This window comes from Podarcis erhardii (assembly GCF_964252035.2).
Source record: "Podarcis erhardii genome assembly, chromosome: 12".
In the NCBI taxonomy this organism is placed as follows: domain Eukaryota; kingdom Metazoa; phylum Chordata; class Lepidosauria; order Squamata; family Lacertidae; genus Podarcis; species Podarcis erhardii.
The window spans coordinates 29,474,107-29,492,885 of record NC_138513.1 but is presented as its reverse complement, the minus strand read 5'-3'; the positions used below and the strand labels follow the sequence as shown (position 1 = coordinate 29,492,885).

The 18,779-nt window shown below is 43.4% G+C and overlaps 1 protein-coding gene across 1 annotated transcript; it reads right to left on the bottom strand.

The window, feature by feature from the left end:
- Positions 1 to 9,578: 9,578 nt before the first annotated feature.
- NUP42 (nucleoporin 42) lies at positions 9,579 to 18,654 on the bottom strand. Its single transcript, XM_081882283.1, has 7 exons — positions 18,525 to 18,654; positions 16,630 to 16,819; positions 15,460 to 15,554; positions 14,184 to 14,260; positions 12,913 to 12,999; positions 11,717 to 11,801; positions 9,579 to 11,587 (listed from the first exon to the last, which is right to left on the bottom strand). Exons 1-7 carry the CDS (start codon positions 18,634 to 18,636, stop codon positions 10,956 to 10,958), a joined length of 1,278 nt encoding a protein of 425 aa, XP_081738409.1. The 5' UTR covers positions 18,637 to 18,654; the 3' UTR covers positions 9,579 to 10,955.
- Positions 18,655 to 18,779: the final 125 nt, after the last annotated feature.

The window sequence follows — 18,779 nt, the reverse complement described above, 5'->3', positions numbered from 1 at the left end:
AGCCTTTGAGATGATATTATGGAGCAAAATATTATTGTTTAATGGACTCTGAACTGACTGTATCAGTCATGTTCCAGAAACTGAATGAAAGTCCAAGAAAGGGGTCTTGTCGTCTGGGCAGCCCAATGTGGGGCTCGAACCCACAACCCTGAGATTAAGAGTCTCATGCTCAGCTGACTGAGCTATCCCACTTCAATGGCCTTTATTGCTTCAGTACTGTGGCTTGTGAGCCCAGGACAGCTGTTGTGTTGAATTACGTAAGGTGTGAGAGTTGTTATAAATGATAAAAAAAAGATGCTTTAAGCATTTGAGGAAAAACTTTTATATTGACCAAGTTCTAAATCAAAGCATTAAATTGTGGGCCAGAGCCACTTTGCCGTATCCATGTTTGTCTGTTAGCTCATGAGTCTAGGCAAGACCCCGTTGCGTGTCAGTAAAAGTTGTGACACAGTGTCATCACTTTGATCACAGTGATGCAGAATTCAGGGGTGGCAAACTTGTCTACCTTCTATGCAGCTTTTAAAGGCACAGGAAAGTCTTCACAAGCTAGTCAGGATTATTTTGGTGTGGAAATAAGGTTGGAGCTATTTTTGAAAAGGTAGTGCAGTATCATACACTCTGTATGGCTGGTGAATCTGGATGCACATTAAGGAGTGGCAGCTCATTGTAACCAACTCCTAGTTGACTCCACATTCAGAAATCTTTATTCAAGATTTAAAATGGCCTCCATACGACTGCTAGGGGTTCAGTCCTGCCCCACCAAATGTTATGACTGGAAAACACACCAGCCTGTTCTTATAGGCAGGTAGAGGCTACAGCTCCTCTTCTCCCAGAGACCTGTAAGCAAACTTCATATCAACATAGTACTGTACTCAGAAGCAGCTCAGACAACAAAAATGTCCATGCATAACTGATTGTTTGTCTGATTACACACAGAGATTTATATCTATATACTTTGAAGACTTGTCATGTGATAAATTCCAGAGTAGTGACTGTGTTAGATTGTTGCCGCAAAAGTCTGCATGTTGTCATATGATATAGCTCAAGCAACTTTGTGAACTGGAAAGTGTTTGTAGGTTTATGTAACTTCCCTTTAGCTCCTTGTCCCTCACCCTTTCTGCCATTCCTACCTGTGTTTTGTGTTAAGCAAAATGAAAAATTTAATAGAAGTGTTAATGATGAGAACAAATTAATGGCAAAGACCCAAAGAACAATAAATCAAATTCCGTGCGCTCACTGGAAATCTAATCAAATCACAGGGTCCCACACGCCTCATGGCAAGTCACTTTCAAAAGTGACAGCCAGTGTGGTGTAGTGATTAAGAGCGGTGAACTTGTAATATGGTGAACCAGGTTCGCGTCTCCGCTCTTCCACATGCAGCTGCTGGGTGACCTTGGGCCAGTCACACTTCTCTGAAGTCTCTCAGCCCCACTCACCTCACAGAGTGTTTGTTGTGGGGGAGGAAGGGAAAGGAGAATGTTAGCTGCTTTGAGACTCCTTCCAGTAGTGATAAAGCAGGATATCAAATCCAAACTCTTCTTCTTCCTCTTCCTCTTCTTCCTCCTCCTCCTCTTCTTCTTCTTCTTCTTCTTCTTCTTCTTCTTCTTCTTCTTCTTCTTCTTCTTCTTCTTCAAAAGCAGTTTGGGATGTGACATGGAAATTGCTCCAAAGAAAAAAGTTTGTTAAAAACAAAACAAAACAAAACACAACACTTGGTTCTAGCGCAAGCCCTTCCAAAATAAATGTGAGGGAGGTGGTTCATGATCAGCTCACCCAATATATTTTTATTTACTTCAGAACCGCTTTGGAGAGCTCTAATTTGATTGAGGAAGTTATGCCCTCATACTTAAACCAAGCAGATTAACAGTTGAATCTTCAACACTGGTGATGACTCTGGATCCTCCATCACATTTAAGGGCAGCAGGCTAGCTCAGAGGGTGCTGGGTAGGTCACAAGCCACACACTGATCTGTTCTTTAACACCTTGCTGTCAGTTCCTGCCCCCCAAGCATCTGCCACCTGAGGTAGCTGCCTCACCATACCTAATGGCCAATGGGACAAGAACGAGAATGTCTGGTTTTTTCTGTGTGATATTAAACAATACACTCACATTCCTGTTCTCTCTATTCATTTGTAAACCAAAGAATAGCAAACTAAGTGACTTAGCAGTTTTCTAATCTTGAACATCAAATGTGATATGAAATTGCTAATTACATGGCGGCAATATGTGTAATGAGCTTGGTTACGCTGCTTCTAGTTATTGCAACTGACACAAAGACTATCATTCATTCACTTTTACAAAATGACTGTAAAAGCACTACTGTGGTGTCATAATAACATCTCACTTGCTTCACGCCACTCCATCATGATGGCATCTATTTGACCATCTTAGATGGACTCAAATCTTCTGTGCTTTAAATTAGAGCTGTGGTTTGAATATTCATAGTTGATTCCTCTACTGTATTGCTGTAAGTCACCCAGAGTGGCTGTGGAAACCCAGCCAGATGTATGGGGTATAATAATTTATTTATTATTACAGTGGTACCTCAGGTTACAAACACCTCGGGTTACAGGCTCCGCTAACCCGGAAGTAGTACCTCAGGTTAAGAACTTTACCTCAGGATGAGAACAGAAATCGCACGCCGGCAGCCCGGCAGTAGCAGGAGGCCCCATTAGCTAAAGTGGTACCTCAGGTTAAGAACAGTTTCAGGTTAAGAACAGACCTCCAGAACGAATTAAGTTCGTAACCAGAGGTACCACTGTACTACTAATAAAAGCTAATTGATTTATCAGAAAGTTCTAGCCTCAATGAGTTGGCATTAGCTGAGAGTTAAGGGCACATTTGTTTATTGGCTTAAGTTATTTTGCTCTGATGCATTATGTTAGGGAATACAAAATAAAATACTAGAGATGGCTTTTCCTTCTAATAATATGTGCTCTTTTTTGTCCATAATGCTGAATATCATCTCATATTTCCATGAAGATCCTGAAATTCTTGTTTCTTCATTACATTCACAGAGACATTTGCCAATTACCAGTGCCTCATCACTTTCAAATATTGTAAATAAGGCAGGCCCTGCCCTCGGGCTTTCAATCTAAAAAGCACAGCACAGAAGGAAAACAAGGTGCAGAGGGAAGAGGAAAAGAACAAGTTCATCCACCAGCTGAAAATGTAAGTTTTTCCAGGCTAGCTGGAATGCAACATTTCAGCTAGTCTGAATGAATGGCTGCCTCTAGGTGACAGTTGAGGTTTCAGTACACACAGGGCATCCCTAAGAACAAAGGATGTTTTCTTGTCACATTGCTTCAAATAAACCTACGCCTTCTAAGTCTGTCATTCTAGAACTGCTGTCTTGAGGGAAATCTTAAAAAGAAAGGAAGCCAATGAGCCTTAAACAATGTCCCTGAGTAATCACTCAAAACATTTTGAATCCCTTAATCCCACTATTAATCAACTAAATGTTGCAGAATTACAGTAAGGAAGTCTAGAAACACTGAGTGGCTAGCAGAGAAAGAGATAAATAAATAAAGCAAGTGCGTATATCTGGCAGTAATTTGTTTTTAAGTATTTTGTTAAAACATTTTTAGCCTCCTATTCATCAAAGGGGGGGGGGGAGGGCTCCCAGAGTGGGTTTCAAAAATCAGCTGTAAGACAGGGCCTGCCCTCAGGCTTTCAATCTAAAAGACATGACGTGAAAGGAAAAAGGGATTCGGAGGAAGGAGGAAAAAAGCAAACTCGGACATGAGGCTAAAGTTACAGTCTTTACAGATTAGCTGGAATCAAATCAGGGAAGGGGAATTGGTGCCCTTCCAGATGTTGTTGGACTCCAAGTCCCATCAGCCCCAGCCAGACCCTGCCCACCCATGAGGTTGGGTGAAGCATCTCTCCCACCCTTCCTGCACCATCGCTTCCGTAGTGGTGGGTGGGCGGAGGAAGGCACATTCCTGTTTCACCTCAGGGATGTTGCAAGATGTAGTCCAAAGATATCTGAAGGCCCACAGATCCCCCTCTCCTGACTTTAAAAAAAGGCAGAACAATTTTTGAGGTTTTTAAAAAACCATGAAGGTAAGGTCATTGGGATTTTTTCCACATCTGAAGCTCATCTGGAAGAAAATGTCACGTGCAGTGGAAAAATATATATATTTCCAGGTTGTAAAATAGCTTGCGCAAAAAAACGACACCACATCAGTGCCTGAATCCAAATGCTCCCTGGGGGTGCAGGAGCACATGAAGCCCCTCTGTGCACAATGGCGTTCTCACTCACTTTCATGGAAGGGGCAATTGCTCTTATCGCAGGGACCAGATCAAGAGCACTGAACACACACAACTGTGGATTGAGCAAAAGGTTGTAAACACTAGACTGCCAGAGGACTTGAAATGGGGGGCGGGGAAAATATGCGTTGGAATTTTTTTTTAGCCCCTGCTTCTTTTCTTTTTTTAAGGAGGCAGGATTTGACATTTTCCGGTAGACGAGAAAATTGTTGATTCCGTGGGCATTCTTGCTTGTGTGGAGAAAGTTGCAAGAGTTGCTATCTTGAAAAATTAGAGGAAGTACTGTCAGCAGACACGACAGTAGATCAAGGTCCCTCGTGCAATTTTCTGGAGACGTTTCAGCCCATGTCATGCATCTGAGGGCACTTGACAGCAGGCGTTTATAATGTGTACGTACTGTGGCTTTGAAAACAGGACAATTTGATCTTCTTTATCCAGATTATGTGCTCTAGGAGTCTAGGCCATGCAGCTTTTGAGAACTACGTATTATAACACCCTGGCCTCAAATCAATCATGCCTTTTATTGATCATGCTGCATAGGGCTTCCTCGTGTCAGTAATGGAGCTGAAACGAACTCCCAGAGTAGTCAGCACAAATAATCTGAACCGTGGTAGGAATTGGGGGGAGCCCTGGTCAGAGCATATGGGGGGGGTACCATGCAGAGTTTGGACAACTGGGAGGTGGGCCTGGCCTTCAGTTATCTTAAATGAAGGGCTTACGGTAATGATTTATTTACTGTTTCCAAGATCAGAGGCAACATGCCTCTAGATACCTGTTGCATACCCTCCAACATTTCTCTGATAAAAATATGCATGTCCTATTCAGTAATAAATAAATAAATATAATTTTTTAATTTAAATCCCTCCCATCTGACTGGGTTGCCCCAGGCATGCTGGGCAGCTTCCAACATATATAAAAGCATAATAAAACATTAAACATTTAAAAAGGTTTTCTCATACAAGGCTGCCTTTAGATGTCTTCTAAAGATTGCATAGTTACTTTTCTCCTTGGCTTGGGGGTCACATAACTCCATACCCTCCAAAATCAAATCAGAAACTGGGACGGCTTCTGTAAATCCAGAACTGTCCCTAGAAAATAGGGAAATTTGGGAGGGTCTGCTGTTGCTGGGGACCAAGACTGTTGCATCTTGTTGGCCACCCTGGGAAACATGATAGACCAACAGGGCTCTTACATTCTACACTGAAATTTTCTAAGATTTCTGTGGCATGCTTACCCTACATCTTTGTTAAGGCACAGGCATGGTTCAAATTGCATTGGTTTTACTGTATAAGGCACGCGCCTCATTTTGACTTCTTCTGCAACCGTTTTCTATAGTGTAGATGCTACATCTACACACCCAAGACTAAATAAAGCAAGAATGGAAAAAGGGCACATGTCCGGAGCATCAGACCCATTCTGCATAATCAGAAGCAATCTAATTACCTTGAACACATGACAGAGCATATGCTGGAACCACATTTCATGTGATCTGCAAGAATAAAGCAAGAGGTTTTGCAGGGATGTGGCTAAAAGGCTGACAGGAAAGCACTGGGTACACAAAGCAACAAGAACACAGGCACTAAATCTTCTCGAGCAACCCTTTTTTAAAAGTTTGCTGAAGAGCAAGAATGGGGAACATGCAGCCACCCAGATGTTGATGAATTCCAATTCCAGTTCCCATCAGCCCCGGTCCAACATCATCTGGCGGGTCACAGGTTCTCCATCCCTGCTCCAAAGTAATCGCAGTTGTAGGATCAACACCTCTGAAGTTGGTTTGTTTTCTTCCCACCCTTTCACCAGCAATCAGCTTGTGTAACTGGGATGTGGCAGTTTGCATGCAATATAAGAGCAATTTGGAAATACAGTGGTACCTCGGGGTTACATACGCTTCAGGTTACAGACACCGCTAACCCAGAAATAGTACCTTGAGTTAAGAACTTTGCTTCAGGATGAGAACAGAAATCGTGCTCCAGAGGCGTGGCGGCAGCAGGAGGCCCCATAGGCTAAAGTGGTGCTTCAGTTTAAGAACAGCTTCAGGTTAAGAACGGACCTCCGGAACGAATTAAGTATTTAACCCGAGGTACCACTGTATGAAAGCTGGAAATTGAATATGGTATATTTCTAAGTTTGGGGCTGATGTCAGAGGCTTAACTGGGCTACCTGTTGAAGCCCACAGCGCTGCCCCTAAGTCCCCTGGCCCAGATTTTCTTCTTCCTTGCTGACATTGCCTCTGGTTTGCTTATCTTCCTTCCAGTCAGCAGAGTCTGAAGGGGGCTAGTTCATTGCACAAAAAGTTTCCAACATGGGGTTGGTCAAGTACGCTGATTGATGAGGGTTCCCATTCCTTAGTTGAGGAACCTTTGCGTGATCAATCAGCAGTCTTCAAAATCAGCCAACTGTACCGTGACCTGGGAGCATAACCTGTACATGTGATATCACACTAGATACACACTTTCTGGCAGTTTTGTGATGAGCACCTGAACATAGAAAGCTGTCTTACATGGAGGGCTCCTCCACAGCTCCACTGGTCCTGCCACTTTCCCCTGATGAAACCTGCTGATTAGCGCAGAATTGGAGCAAGAGTCAATTGGGTTTTCTCTGGATTGACTTCTACTCCAATTTAGCACTAAAGAGCACCTCTCTTCCTTGACATTTATTACTCAGTGAGGCCAGCACAGCTGCTAATATTTTAATCTATCTGGGTTTGTAACATTCTGCTAGTACGGATGGGCTTACTCAAAAAGGACTAGGCTATGTTCCTGGAGGCGGGTGATGGTGATGAATGAGACAGGTCCATTCATTGTTCTCATTCACTGACCAATTTCATTCTGGATTGCCTTTTAATAAAGTTTGAAGAATGGAAGGAAATGATGGTAGCAGGTAAGCGAATCCTTGTGACATGTGAGTCAAGGCTTGGGAATGCTAATTAGTCCAGATTAATAAATGCCTTGGGCAGCCTGACCACATGGAACTAAAGTGGTCCTGGCAATGCCATCGTTGGATTCTATTGCCAAACCTTCTGGAAAGAACTATTTTTATCACACAAGCGGGATAGGCCTGTCAAAGGACATATGCTGGATGAGCCCAATGGCCCACCTAGTCCAGTATCCTGTTCTCACAGTGGCCAACCAGTTGCCTACGGGGAGCCTGAAAGCAGGACCTGAGCTCAGCAGCATCAACGGCCTTGCATTTACCCCATCTGCAAGCTTGCCAGCAAGGCACTACCAACGTGCTACACAACAGTGCTTTATGCACTTACGGAATCAGCTGCCACCACAAGCTTTGGTATGCAAGCACAAGCACCCCACCCCCAAGTGTAAGCACTGCTTTGGCAAAGTCATAGATCTTGTTGCTGGACTCTAAGAAGCAGATAAGCTTTCTGCTCCACAGTTATTTTGAAAAGCGATAGAGCACTAGAAGAATCTATTGCACACAGCGGGAATACAAGGGAGAATGCACTCTGGAAGGCAAACCTAATTGCTTTTATTGACAATTACTTTATGACCGAAGGGAGCGGGGCAATTAGACTCCTCATGTCTGTAGTAAAGCATTCATTGTAGCGTTTTGGATATCAACATTGAGAGGGGGTATTGATATCTAAATTAATGGCCCGAGTTTATAAATTGCCCTGTGCTTTTATTTCAAGAGTGAACAGCAGCTAAGTAGATCTGCAAAGGATAAAGAGATTAATTAATTACAGTATCGGTCTTTGGGGATTTCCAAAGCTTTTCTGTAAACATGCCTTCAGACAAAAAGGCCAGTTTGCTTAAGGCTATGTGGAGTTGGCAAGGAAGGGTGGACTCCTTCAACAAAAGAAGATATAGGCATGCTCTCAAGGCAGCCTAGGGAACCATGAGCTGCATTCTTTTCTGGGCAACCTTCCAGGAACCAGAGGCCAGTGTGGACAGAGCAAGAAATGCTTATGTTCCTTTTGTACAGCAGACAAATTTCTACACACACGTACCTATCAGCCCTTAGATCAGAGCAGGAGAACCTTCGGCCCCTTGGACGTTTCTGAATTCCAGCTTCCATCATTTCTGACCATTGGACATGCCAGCTGAGAATAATGGGAGCTGGAGCCCAGCAACATGGGGAGAGCTCTGTGGCTTCCCTAGCCCTGTCTCCCTTAGATGTTCAGGACAGAAGCAGTGTGCCTGCTAAACTTCAAACCATTCTAAAGTTGACCTACATTTGTGAAAAATCAATGACTCCCACATTCTATAATTCAAAGAAAGTAGTGATCGTAATCACATGAAACTAGTCTGAGACGTGAGGACACATAACAGTTTTTCACCTCATTCCTCCCCACTCCCCCCACCCGCAGTAGTTGAAAGCATAGTACTTCCTGTTATTCAGGGTGGCATACTATGGGGTCATTATAGGATGCGGGTGGCGCTGTGGTCTAAACCACTGAGCCTCTTGGGCTTGCCGATTGGAAGGTTGGCGGTTCGAATCCCTGTGACAGGATGAGCTCTTGTTGCTCTGTCCCAGCGCCTGCCAACCTAGCAATTCAAAAGCAGGCCAATGCAAGTAGATAAATAGACATTGCTGCGGCGGGAAGGTAAACGACATTTCCATGCGCTCTGGCTTCTGTCACAGTGTCCCGTTGTGCCAGAAGCGGTTAAGTCATGTTGGCCACATGACCTGGAAAGCTGTCTGTGGACAAACACCGGCTCTCTAGGCCTGAAAGCGAGATGAGCGCTGCAACCCCATTGTCGCCTTTGGACTTAACCGTTCAGGGGTCCTTTACCTATTTACCTTTACTATGGGGTCATGCATTTATATTAAAGGATCTGTAAACCAGCTGGATAGCTATCTATTAAATTTTCATTTTCAGTACAAAATTAATGCACAGAAATAAAAGACGTGCTCTCACTCTCTTTTTAAAAAATCATTGGTTTACATAATGTTTTCCCTTCATGCAAAAGTTACTGACCCTTTGAAGCTACGCTTTACATTCGCATGGGCAGGCAAAGCAGGGTGGCTGGTTATGCCCACAATTTTGGCAGCTTTTGCACACAGATTAGCTATTGACACTGGATGAAAAGGTAAGAGGTGGGGCACCATGTGCGAAGCGAAGAAGGGATCCGAAGTTCAAATTGATCTGCTTGACGACGAGTCTCTCGCATGAAGTTCTGAGTGCAAAAGCGGTTGTGTGCACAGACAGGAAATGGCATGGGGCTTAATGTTTACTATTGTCAATGACTAGCAATTCATTCAGTTGTTTTAGATATTTGTAATCCACCCTTCACCAAAAAGGTCCCAGGGCGGCAGACATTAAAATTAAAACCATCATTAACCACAAGTAAAATTGAAACAAAAATAATTCAGTGTCATAATCAAATTCAGTACTGATTTCTGTATCAAAATTTACCTGATGAGAAAGTGGTTTTTGTTGTCTGGGGCATCAGAATGACCAAACAAAGGCACACACTTGCAGCACGCATAAAATAAAATAAAACTAAAGTATTTGTATGAATCTGGAGTCCTTATACCTCGTAGAAAATGAGGGTAAGCCCAACTGCTATCAGGGAGGATAGCTAGTTTATGCTATTGTTTGCTTCCTGTGTTGTGAAAACTGTCACACACAGAGGAAGGCTTTAGTAGACTAGGTGCTAAGAGGGTACACTCAGAATTACAGTAAGGCAGAGCACTGTGGTAACAACTGGTCCCAGCGCTAAATCACAGCAGATAGATGTGCTCATTTAAATCAACCAATTATAGCTAGAAAAGCTAAGGCTGAGGACTACTGTGGTACTGAAGCTGTTGAGGCCAGATTATAGCAACAGAAGAGATGGAGGAGTTGTGGGTTCTATAACTTTGGTACAGCTGGGGAATAGCTGGTGTGTCCAAAAGGTATGATTTGGGGACTTTAAGGTACCGTATTTTTTGCTCTATAAGACGCACAGTTTCCCCTCCAAAAATTAAGGGGAAATGTGTGTGCATCTTATGGAGCGAATGCAGGCTCCTTGGCTTCAGCGATAGCAATGTGAAGCCTCAGAAGCGCAGTGGGAGCGCTCCCGCCGTGCTCCGGAGGCTTCGGGTTGCTTTTACTGAAGCCTGGAGCCTGGAGAGCAAGACTTGGCTTCAGCGCAAGGAACCCGAAGCCTCCGGAGCGCAGCGGAAACTCCCGCTGTGCTCCGGAGGCTTAGGATTGCCTTCAGTGAAGGCAAAGGCAATGTGGGAGAGGGAGAGCTGCGCAGCACCCCTTCAGCGAAGCGGGAGGAGAAATGGAAGGGGTTCTGTTTCTCCTGCCGCTTTGCTGAAGGGGCGCTGCACAGAGAGGGGGAGAATTTTATTTTCTTGTTCTCCCCCTCTAAAACAAGGTGCGTCCTATGGTCGGGTGCGTCCTATAGAGTGAAAATACGGTACCTTTTAGATCATTAGCACAACATTTCATTGCCATAAAGTATGGAAGCCAACTCCACCAAAGAAAAGAGCAGCTTGGGTTTCCTACATTTTCAAGTTCATTGCAAAGCTACATTTTGCTATGCAATACTCTCAAGTTAAATATTCATTCTGGAGCCAACAAGTCAAATAGATCACACATTTCTAGAAACAAATGTAACTTCTCTGAAACAATATGGTGAGCCATAGATGAATTTAACTTCCGAAGGATTAAATCAAAGTGTCTCTGATATTCACACACACCGAAAAGATAGTAAGAACAACCTCAGGCCACGTTACAGATTTAGAAGTGCTGATGGTGGTGGCTTGGAAGGAATTTTTCCGAGTGTGAATTTCTTCGCCTTAAATTGCTCCAGTTCTTCAGCAGACAGTTCCGACTCTGGGGTAAATAACTTTGCAGAGGTGGTGCTGGGAGGGGTTGTGGAAGGGGGCAATGTTGCATTACCCCCAAAGAGACTTGCCGGCTGCCCAAACAGTGTGTTCCCCGAATTCAAAGAAGCGGAAGCAGCAGCTGTTCCAAACACTGAAGCAGATGTGGAGTCTGAGGAGCTGGCAGGAAACGATTTGCCAAATCCGGGATTCAAAGCAGGGGTAATGGCCGCTGTCCCAAACACCGATGCAGGCGCAGTCTCCGGGGAACTTGCCGGAAAAGGTTTGCCAAACCCTGAAAAACCAGAAGCTCCAAACCCACCTGGAGTGGTTGTAGCCATTTTAAATGAAAAGGAAGATGCCGATGAAGCAGGTTGATCTCCAAAGCTGACAGCATGGGGCGCAGTGGTGGAAGATGCGGTGCCCTGGCTGCTTGTGAGGCTCCCAAAGGCAGGTGTGCTTCCAGAGGAGATGCTGCCAAGTTCAGAAGCTGCTTTGAAGGAGAAGCCTTGAGCAAATTTATTATCCACAGGAAAGGCTGCAATTGTCACACAAAGAAAAGCAATAGTTTGCAATAGTAAGGTCAAAGAAACGATAGTAATCCCAGGACTATCGGAACTAAGAATATGCAAACCTCCACCCACCACCAGCCAAAACAAATCCCTACCTGATGACCCAAAAGCCGATGCCTGCTGTCCTCCAAACCCAAATGCAGGTGGTGGTTGACTAGCCGTGTTCTTAAATTCAGATATCTTAAAACAATGAGAAGTAGTTCTACATGTTACAGAAGAAAAAAGGTACTATTGCTTCCAATTCAATATAAAATGCATAGTTAGAAGTGGACAAATATTTGATATAGAATAAGCCAACTTACATTACCATCACTATGATTTCACTTTATTTGTGGTGTGGATCTACAGCAGGGATGGGGAATCGAAGGTCCTCCAGATGTTGTTGGACAACTCCTTCCACCATTCCCAACTCCTGGCCATACCAGCTGATGCTGAGAGGAGCTGAAGTCCAGCAACACTTGGAAGGCCACAGGTAAATGAATAGATCTCTGTACTGTATCTGTACTATCGTCAGAGGCAGCCCTATTTACATATAACACGCTGCAGTAATCTAATCTGGAGGTGACCAAAGCATAGACAACAGAGGTTAGCCTACTCGTGTCCAGATAGGGGCGCAGCTGGGCTGTCAGCCGAACCTGATGGAAGGCACTCTGTGCTGCTGAGGCCACCTGAGCCTCAAGCAACAGCAGAGGATCCAGAGGTTCCTACAAACTACAAGCCTGCTCCTTCCCTTGATTCCCACAAAGGGGTACCCCACCCTGGTCAGCCCAGGTCTTGATATATCCCCCACTCCTGGGATAAATTGAGCCCAGATGAGTTCTCAGTTGGTCAGCCAGCAGGGGTCAGGGTGGAACAGGCTTCCCTCTGCCTATCCAAGGTGCAAAAAGGCTAGCTTCCTCAAGAGGAGGAGGAATTCCAGCTTCTGTGTAAGAGTTACCTCCTCCATGGATGGTCTCCGGCTGCTGCTACTTCAGAGAACAAAGCATCAGTTCTCCAAAAAACAAACACACATACTCCAAAGAACACCTGCCCTCTTGGTAACCTATTTTTCTGCCTTCTTTTACCCCATTGGCCACCACCATCTTTCAAGGAAGCAGAGCCAGAAGCTGAACAATGCCAATGAATAATACCCCTTACTCTGGATGTTTATTGTAGACAGTATCTTCTATCAACAAATCTGGTTTTATTATTGTGAACTGCTTCGCGAAACATGACTGAAAGATTTACAAATCTTGCAAAATAAATTTAAAACTTTAAATGAAGACCTTTTCATTTTCTCTATTACACTCACCAATGCCGCTTTAGTAGATGCATTTATATTCTTCAGCTCAAGCAACCGACTTCTCCACTGGCTTGCTAACTGCTGGACTGAATTGATCTGGAAAAAAGGGAGATTAGACTGTTAGGACCCTGCCAATCAAACCAAGAAGGAATAGAATTTCTGAGCAGCTGTGATTAAAATGTGTTGGCACATTCAGAACCAGAAGAATGTCATTACTACCCCACAATTCAAATGTATCTATTTTGGGGGTGGTGGTCTTGATTCCAAATCACAGCCATTTACACTAAACAATATTACACCACTAGTAATCATGTACAGCTCTCAAGTTAAAACAGTTCAATGCATCATCAGAGATTTACAACCTTTCTTAGATAATGACAGCTCTCTTTCCCAAGCTCCGAGAGGAAAATCTTTCCTCACCTACAGAAAGCCACCCAATCTTAAACAAGTCCTCACACACGATAATACAACCAGACTTAACATGGACACCGGCACAAGAGCCTGCAATAAATCTAGATGCCAACTTTGCTGCCACATACACCCAGACAACATCATTAGTGGCCCCAATAACATCAAACATACCATCCCAGGCCTATTTAATTGTTCGTCTTCCAACATTATATATGCTATCAAATGCCAACAGTGCCCTTCAGCTCTCTATATTGGACAAACAGGACAAACCTTACGCCAAAGGATAAATGGACATAAATCTGACATCAGGAATCATAAAACAGAGAAACCAATAGGAGAACACTTCAATCTCCCAGGACATTCTATGCAAGATCTTAAAGTAGCTGTCTTATTGCAAAAGAATTTTAGAAATACACTTGAAAAAGAAGTTGCTGAGTTACAACTCATTACCAAACTAAAAACTATGGAGAGACCTGGTCTGAATAGAGTTATTGGATTCATGTCCCATTATACATGCTAAAGCTAATTTTGGTCATCTATCCCTTTAAAAATCCCTTGCCCTTCCCTGTGGAACCAACTGCCATCATTAACAGTCATCAACAGTTATAAGGTTGGAGCAACCTCTGCTTCAGAGTATCTGAAGAAGTGTGTATACACACAAAAGCTCATACCTTGAAAGCTTATACGTAGTTGGTCTTTAAGATGCTACTGGAATTATGAAAAAAAAATTGGGGGGGGGGAGAGATTATTTTAAAGACTGTCTTAAGACAAAAATACTTGATTCTCGTTAAAGGAGTTCTTTTTGGATAATCTTTTAATAGTTTTTTATCTTTCATCTTGTTATTTATTATCAATATGTAGAGACTCACATAATTTTGTACATTGTTGTTTGCTCTGCTATTATAATATTCAAGACGCAACTCTTCTGGCAAGAAGTCTGGAAACCCTGCAGGAAGAGGAACAGTCAAAACCTGGAAAGACAGATAATACTGCTCTTATCCCCAGCTATGAAATCATAGTAAATGCATCCCCCAACAACTCTCATGTTTGTTGACAAGAGACACTGGCCAAGTATAAAAGCAAATGACAATGGCACCAGAGAATTGATTAATAGCTTTCACCATGCATTGGGGTCTTATTTCAAAGCATGATACTTCAAAGACTCCAGAAGTTACTTCAAAACATGGTATGCAACATATTCTGTGATCTGTGCTACCTTGTACTTTCTTAATTTAGAGCTTATGCCAGCTTGCAAATTAATCATTTATCCATTCAAGACATCGTGTGAAGAAATGCAGTTTCAACTCTACATTTATTCAGGTAACAAGAAATGCGTAGTAGGGAGAACTTGTAAGTGTTTAGCCCAGACATAGGCAAACTTGGCCCTCCAGATGTTTTGGGACTACAGCTCCCATCATCCCTGGCCACTGGTCCTGTTAGCTAGGGATGATGGGAGTTGTAGTCCCAAAACATCTGGAGGGCCGAGTTTGCCTATGCCTGGTTTAGCCCCTTCTGAGCCTCTCAATTCTCCTTTTCAGGTGCCTTCTACGTCTGTCCTTTCCAAAGCTGGGCTCACTTTTCGAGCCTGGCTGAGTGCTGAGAAAGGAGGAAAGGAAACACTGTCCAGGAGCAGTAATATTTGCAATGAAGAATCAGAGACAGCAAAAGATCAAACAGCCCACTGGTAGATTTTTTAATCCTTCTCTATTGCCAGTGACACATACTGTACATATCCCATCTACACACTACTAAAATCATAAAGGAAAAATTGGTTTCAGAACTCTTTTTTCTCTCGTGGAGCCTATAGCTGCCATGACAGTCAGCAACGGATAAAGCTGGGTTAAATAATACAAGGAGGCCAAGTTAGCAAATCACATTATTATAAATTGCCCACCTGATAAAGTAGTAGATTCTGGTCTTGCAGAATCCCAATTTGGGTTAGTTAAATAAATACTAGATTGAACAGAAATTTTAGAAGCACTGTCCATGTCAAAGCCTCATTAAAAAAAAGAAAGATAAAAGACAGACACCTTTTGTTCATTTATATAAGCACACTTCTCATTCTTTGGGATCCAATAACAGTATTCAAGTGAGAAATAAACCTAAGCATGTGTGGGTAATTAAGAGGATTAGGAAAGATTCTACCTGATATATTCGGCTTTTCTTTCATAGGTGAATAGGTGGAAAACATCCATTGTCCTGAAGATTCCCAACTCTCCATGTCTTTCATTATAATTTCACTGAATAAATCACATTCAAAAGTCATAAGCCAAATGAAACTGAAGACCTACTTAAAGCTAGATTCAGTGTGTTTTTAAAAAGAAGAATTAGAAGAAACAGTATGTTTTATAAGTGGCTTGCTACAATACTCTTTTTCAGTTTCTAAAATTCAAAGAAAACAAGTCGAAAGAGTGGGTGCAAGATCAAATATAAACAGGAAGTACTTGAATAAGCAGGGAAAATCACAACTGAATGAAAAAAAAAATTGTTAAGTGATTCAGTGTGAGAAATCCATATCTGCATCATTTGTGGGCACAGATGCCAATCCAGTCTGATGCAGATGGCAATGCACATCCCCATCTAGAGCCTCTAGTTTTACACAACTAAGAAGCAAGAGCTGCATCAGAGCCAGTATTAAACCAACATGAAACATATTTGTACCAAGTCACATTTTTTTAATAGCTGTCAGAACAAAAATTAGCTACACCAATGAAACATCAACATGATTTGAAATTATCTGAAAAGAAACAATTCTTCTCTGTTAATAGGATAGGAATCTTAGGCTAGCCTTTGCCCTTTCTCTTTCCCAAATGCAGTTTATGAAGACAGGACCAAGTGTCAGACTCACATGCTCCTCCCTCATCCTTCTCCTTGAGTGCCAGCTTTGGCAGTTTGATCTTGTTTAAAGGAAACCAGTTCCCATTACATCTGAAACAGGAAACTCTGGATGAATGTTAACTAAAGCATCATTAAGCCACGGTCTACCACTTCAGACACAGCAAGATTTGCTTTAAACAGGATCAAAGTGCCAATAGCATAAGAAATAAGCATGACCAACACTCATTCAGGCTAATTATGCCCAAACTGGCTCTTAATATTATGAACTTTTATGAGCAAAGGCCACTATGAAGAAAATGTCACAGGCAGGCATTCTGTACACAGTTAATTCTTCTTAACTCCTATTTACCTCACTGGGATATTAACAATTGTGTACAGGACTGCAGCCATAGGGTTCAGGTTTGTTTTTTAATTAGCCATTCAATAAAATTTATTTAAAGTCTGTTAAAACTTGAGAGATAAGAAATTGCTACTTACAGAAGTTTATCTTCCTCATCTACAATGCCACTATTACCAACATTTTCATTGGAGCTTAATGCAGCATATCTGTTCTGTGAAAAGCCAGAATCTCTGTTGTGCCAGCTGGTTGACTTGGAAAAACTGGATGTCTGTACAGGGTTACTGTATCTCTGATTATGTCCACTCCATGCTACTCTTCGACCAGAGCCTTCAGTTGGGAAAGAAAGAGATGTGTTAAGTAAGAGTTATGAGAGACACCAGCTTCACTATTCCTGCTGCCTGTTGAATTTTCAATTGTGACAGCCTGCAGAAAGTCTCAAAATCTAGTATCCTGAGGGGTGGGGAGGCAAGGCATTGGACCAATTGCTACACCTGCTCCAGGGTGACCTGGCACAGAGCAAGGCTACATTATGCCCACTGCTACCTAGCTAAGGTTAGGATTGTCTTGTTAGTCTAAACCAGCCTTTCTCAACTTCTGGTGTCATCCCCCCATATGTTTTTGAACTACAACTCTCATCATCCCTGATCACTAGCCATGCTGGCTAGGAATGATGGGAGTTGTAGTCCAAGAACATCCAGGGACCCAAGGTTGTGAAAAGGCTGGTCTAGACATGCCCTGTTTTTTTCCCGGAGGATGGTGGCAGTGGCCGGGGAATGCAAGAGAGCTGCAAACAATATGATCACGGCAACACCACTCTCAGCTCAGCCCACTGGGTCAGCCACACCAGGGAGAGAGAGCGGCATTGGCTGCTTCCCTTCCCTTGCTTCCAAGCCACTCTTTGCCAACCCAGTGCCCTCCTGATGTTCTGGACTACAGCTCCCATCAGCCCTAGCTAACGCTAGGGTTGCCACCTGTCCAGGATTGTCCCATATTTCAATGTAAAATACTACATCTTGTATTGATACACTTTTGTCCTGTATTTTAGGTCTCCTCTCTTTCTCTCAACCCATCTGCCAGGTTGGGGATCTTCTGCACATGCATGTGTTGGAAAGGTCCTTTAGCTAAGCTCTGGGTAGCCATGCACATTTACAAATTTGTGTGTGTGCACGAGTGGCAAATTCCGGAGGGTCCGTCCTGTTAGGATACAATCAATGCCAGATTTACGTATAAGCTAAACAAGCTATAGCTTACGGCCCCTCTCTCTTGGGGCCCCCCAAAAAAATTTGAAGGGAAAAAAACCTGGATGTACATTTCCAAAATATAAGATAAAAAACAAATAAAATAAAACCTACATACAGCAACGGTGTCGTATGTTGTGTAGGCTCCTATGATGTAAGTAATGCGCCCCACCTGCTTCCTAAAATATCACTGGTTTGCTATTATTATTTCATGATATATCAAGTTCCTAATGACTAGATTATGAGTCTTCGTAAATTGTGTTCCTAAAGGAACTTTTGCTATTGCCAAATGCCAATGTGTTTGCATTATTAAGTTTGTTATGAATAAAAAATCATTTTAAGTTAGAGCTTAATAATTATTTCACTATTAATATACTTCTTAATTGTATTTCAGTTCAACCATTACATATTTTGTTATGTGCAAATGGCTTTAGATACCTATTAGGCCCATAAATTACCATACAGCATATATTCAACACAAAAAACAGCGACAGTTTGTTGTTGACAAAGGACAGCTGGACATATAAGGGGCCCCATTACCTTCAGTAGCTTAGGGCCTCATCAAAACTAAATCCGGCCCTGGGTACAATAGACTGAAACGGATTACTCTGAAGTCACTTCAGCACCAGATGGGGAAAAAAATCGCCCCCCTCCAACCGCCCCCCCCCGCATGTTTCCAGTACAGAGGGGGCAGCCCTAGCCGGCGCCCATCGGGAGGGCAGCAGGTCGGCCGGCGCGAGGGGACGGAGAGAAGCCGCCGGCGGAGGCGCAGAGCGGGACAGCCTCTTTCTTACCCGCGTTGGCTCTGCCGGCGTGCTGGCGCGGGTGCTCGTTCCAGCAGTTGTCGCCGAAGCGGCAGTGGCCCTGCAAGAAGTAGTGGCAGACCTGGCCGGAGTTGCGCGCCATGGCGGCGCTTCCCCGGCGGCAGCTCCCGCGAACTCCTCGAAAGCAAGAATACGAAGAACCGCCGCCGCCGCCGCCTTGCGCACGACTGGAGGCTCTGCCTTCAGGGCTCGTGTTGATGACGCGCGGGCGTCGGCAGGCAGCCT

Coding starts and splice junctions, on each gene's coding strand:
- NUP42 (XM_081882283.1), bottom strand. CDS start 18,636: ATGGCGCGCAACTCCGGCCAGGTCTGCCACTACTTCTTGCAGGGCCAC. Junction 16,820..18,524: donor CGCCGGCAGAGCCAACGCGG/GTAAGAAAGAGG, acceptor TCCCAACTGAAG/GCTCTGGTCGAAGAGTAGCA. Junction 14,261..15,459: donor AGAAAAGCCGAATATATCAG/GTAGAATCTTTC, acceptor CTCTTCCTGCAG/GGTTTCCAGACTTCTTGCCA.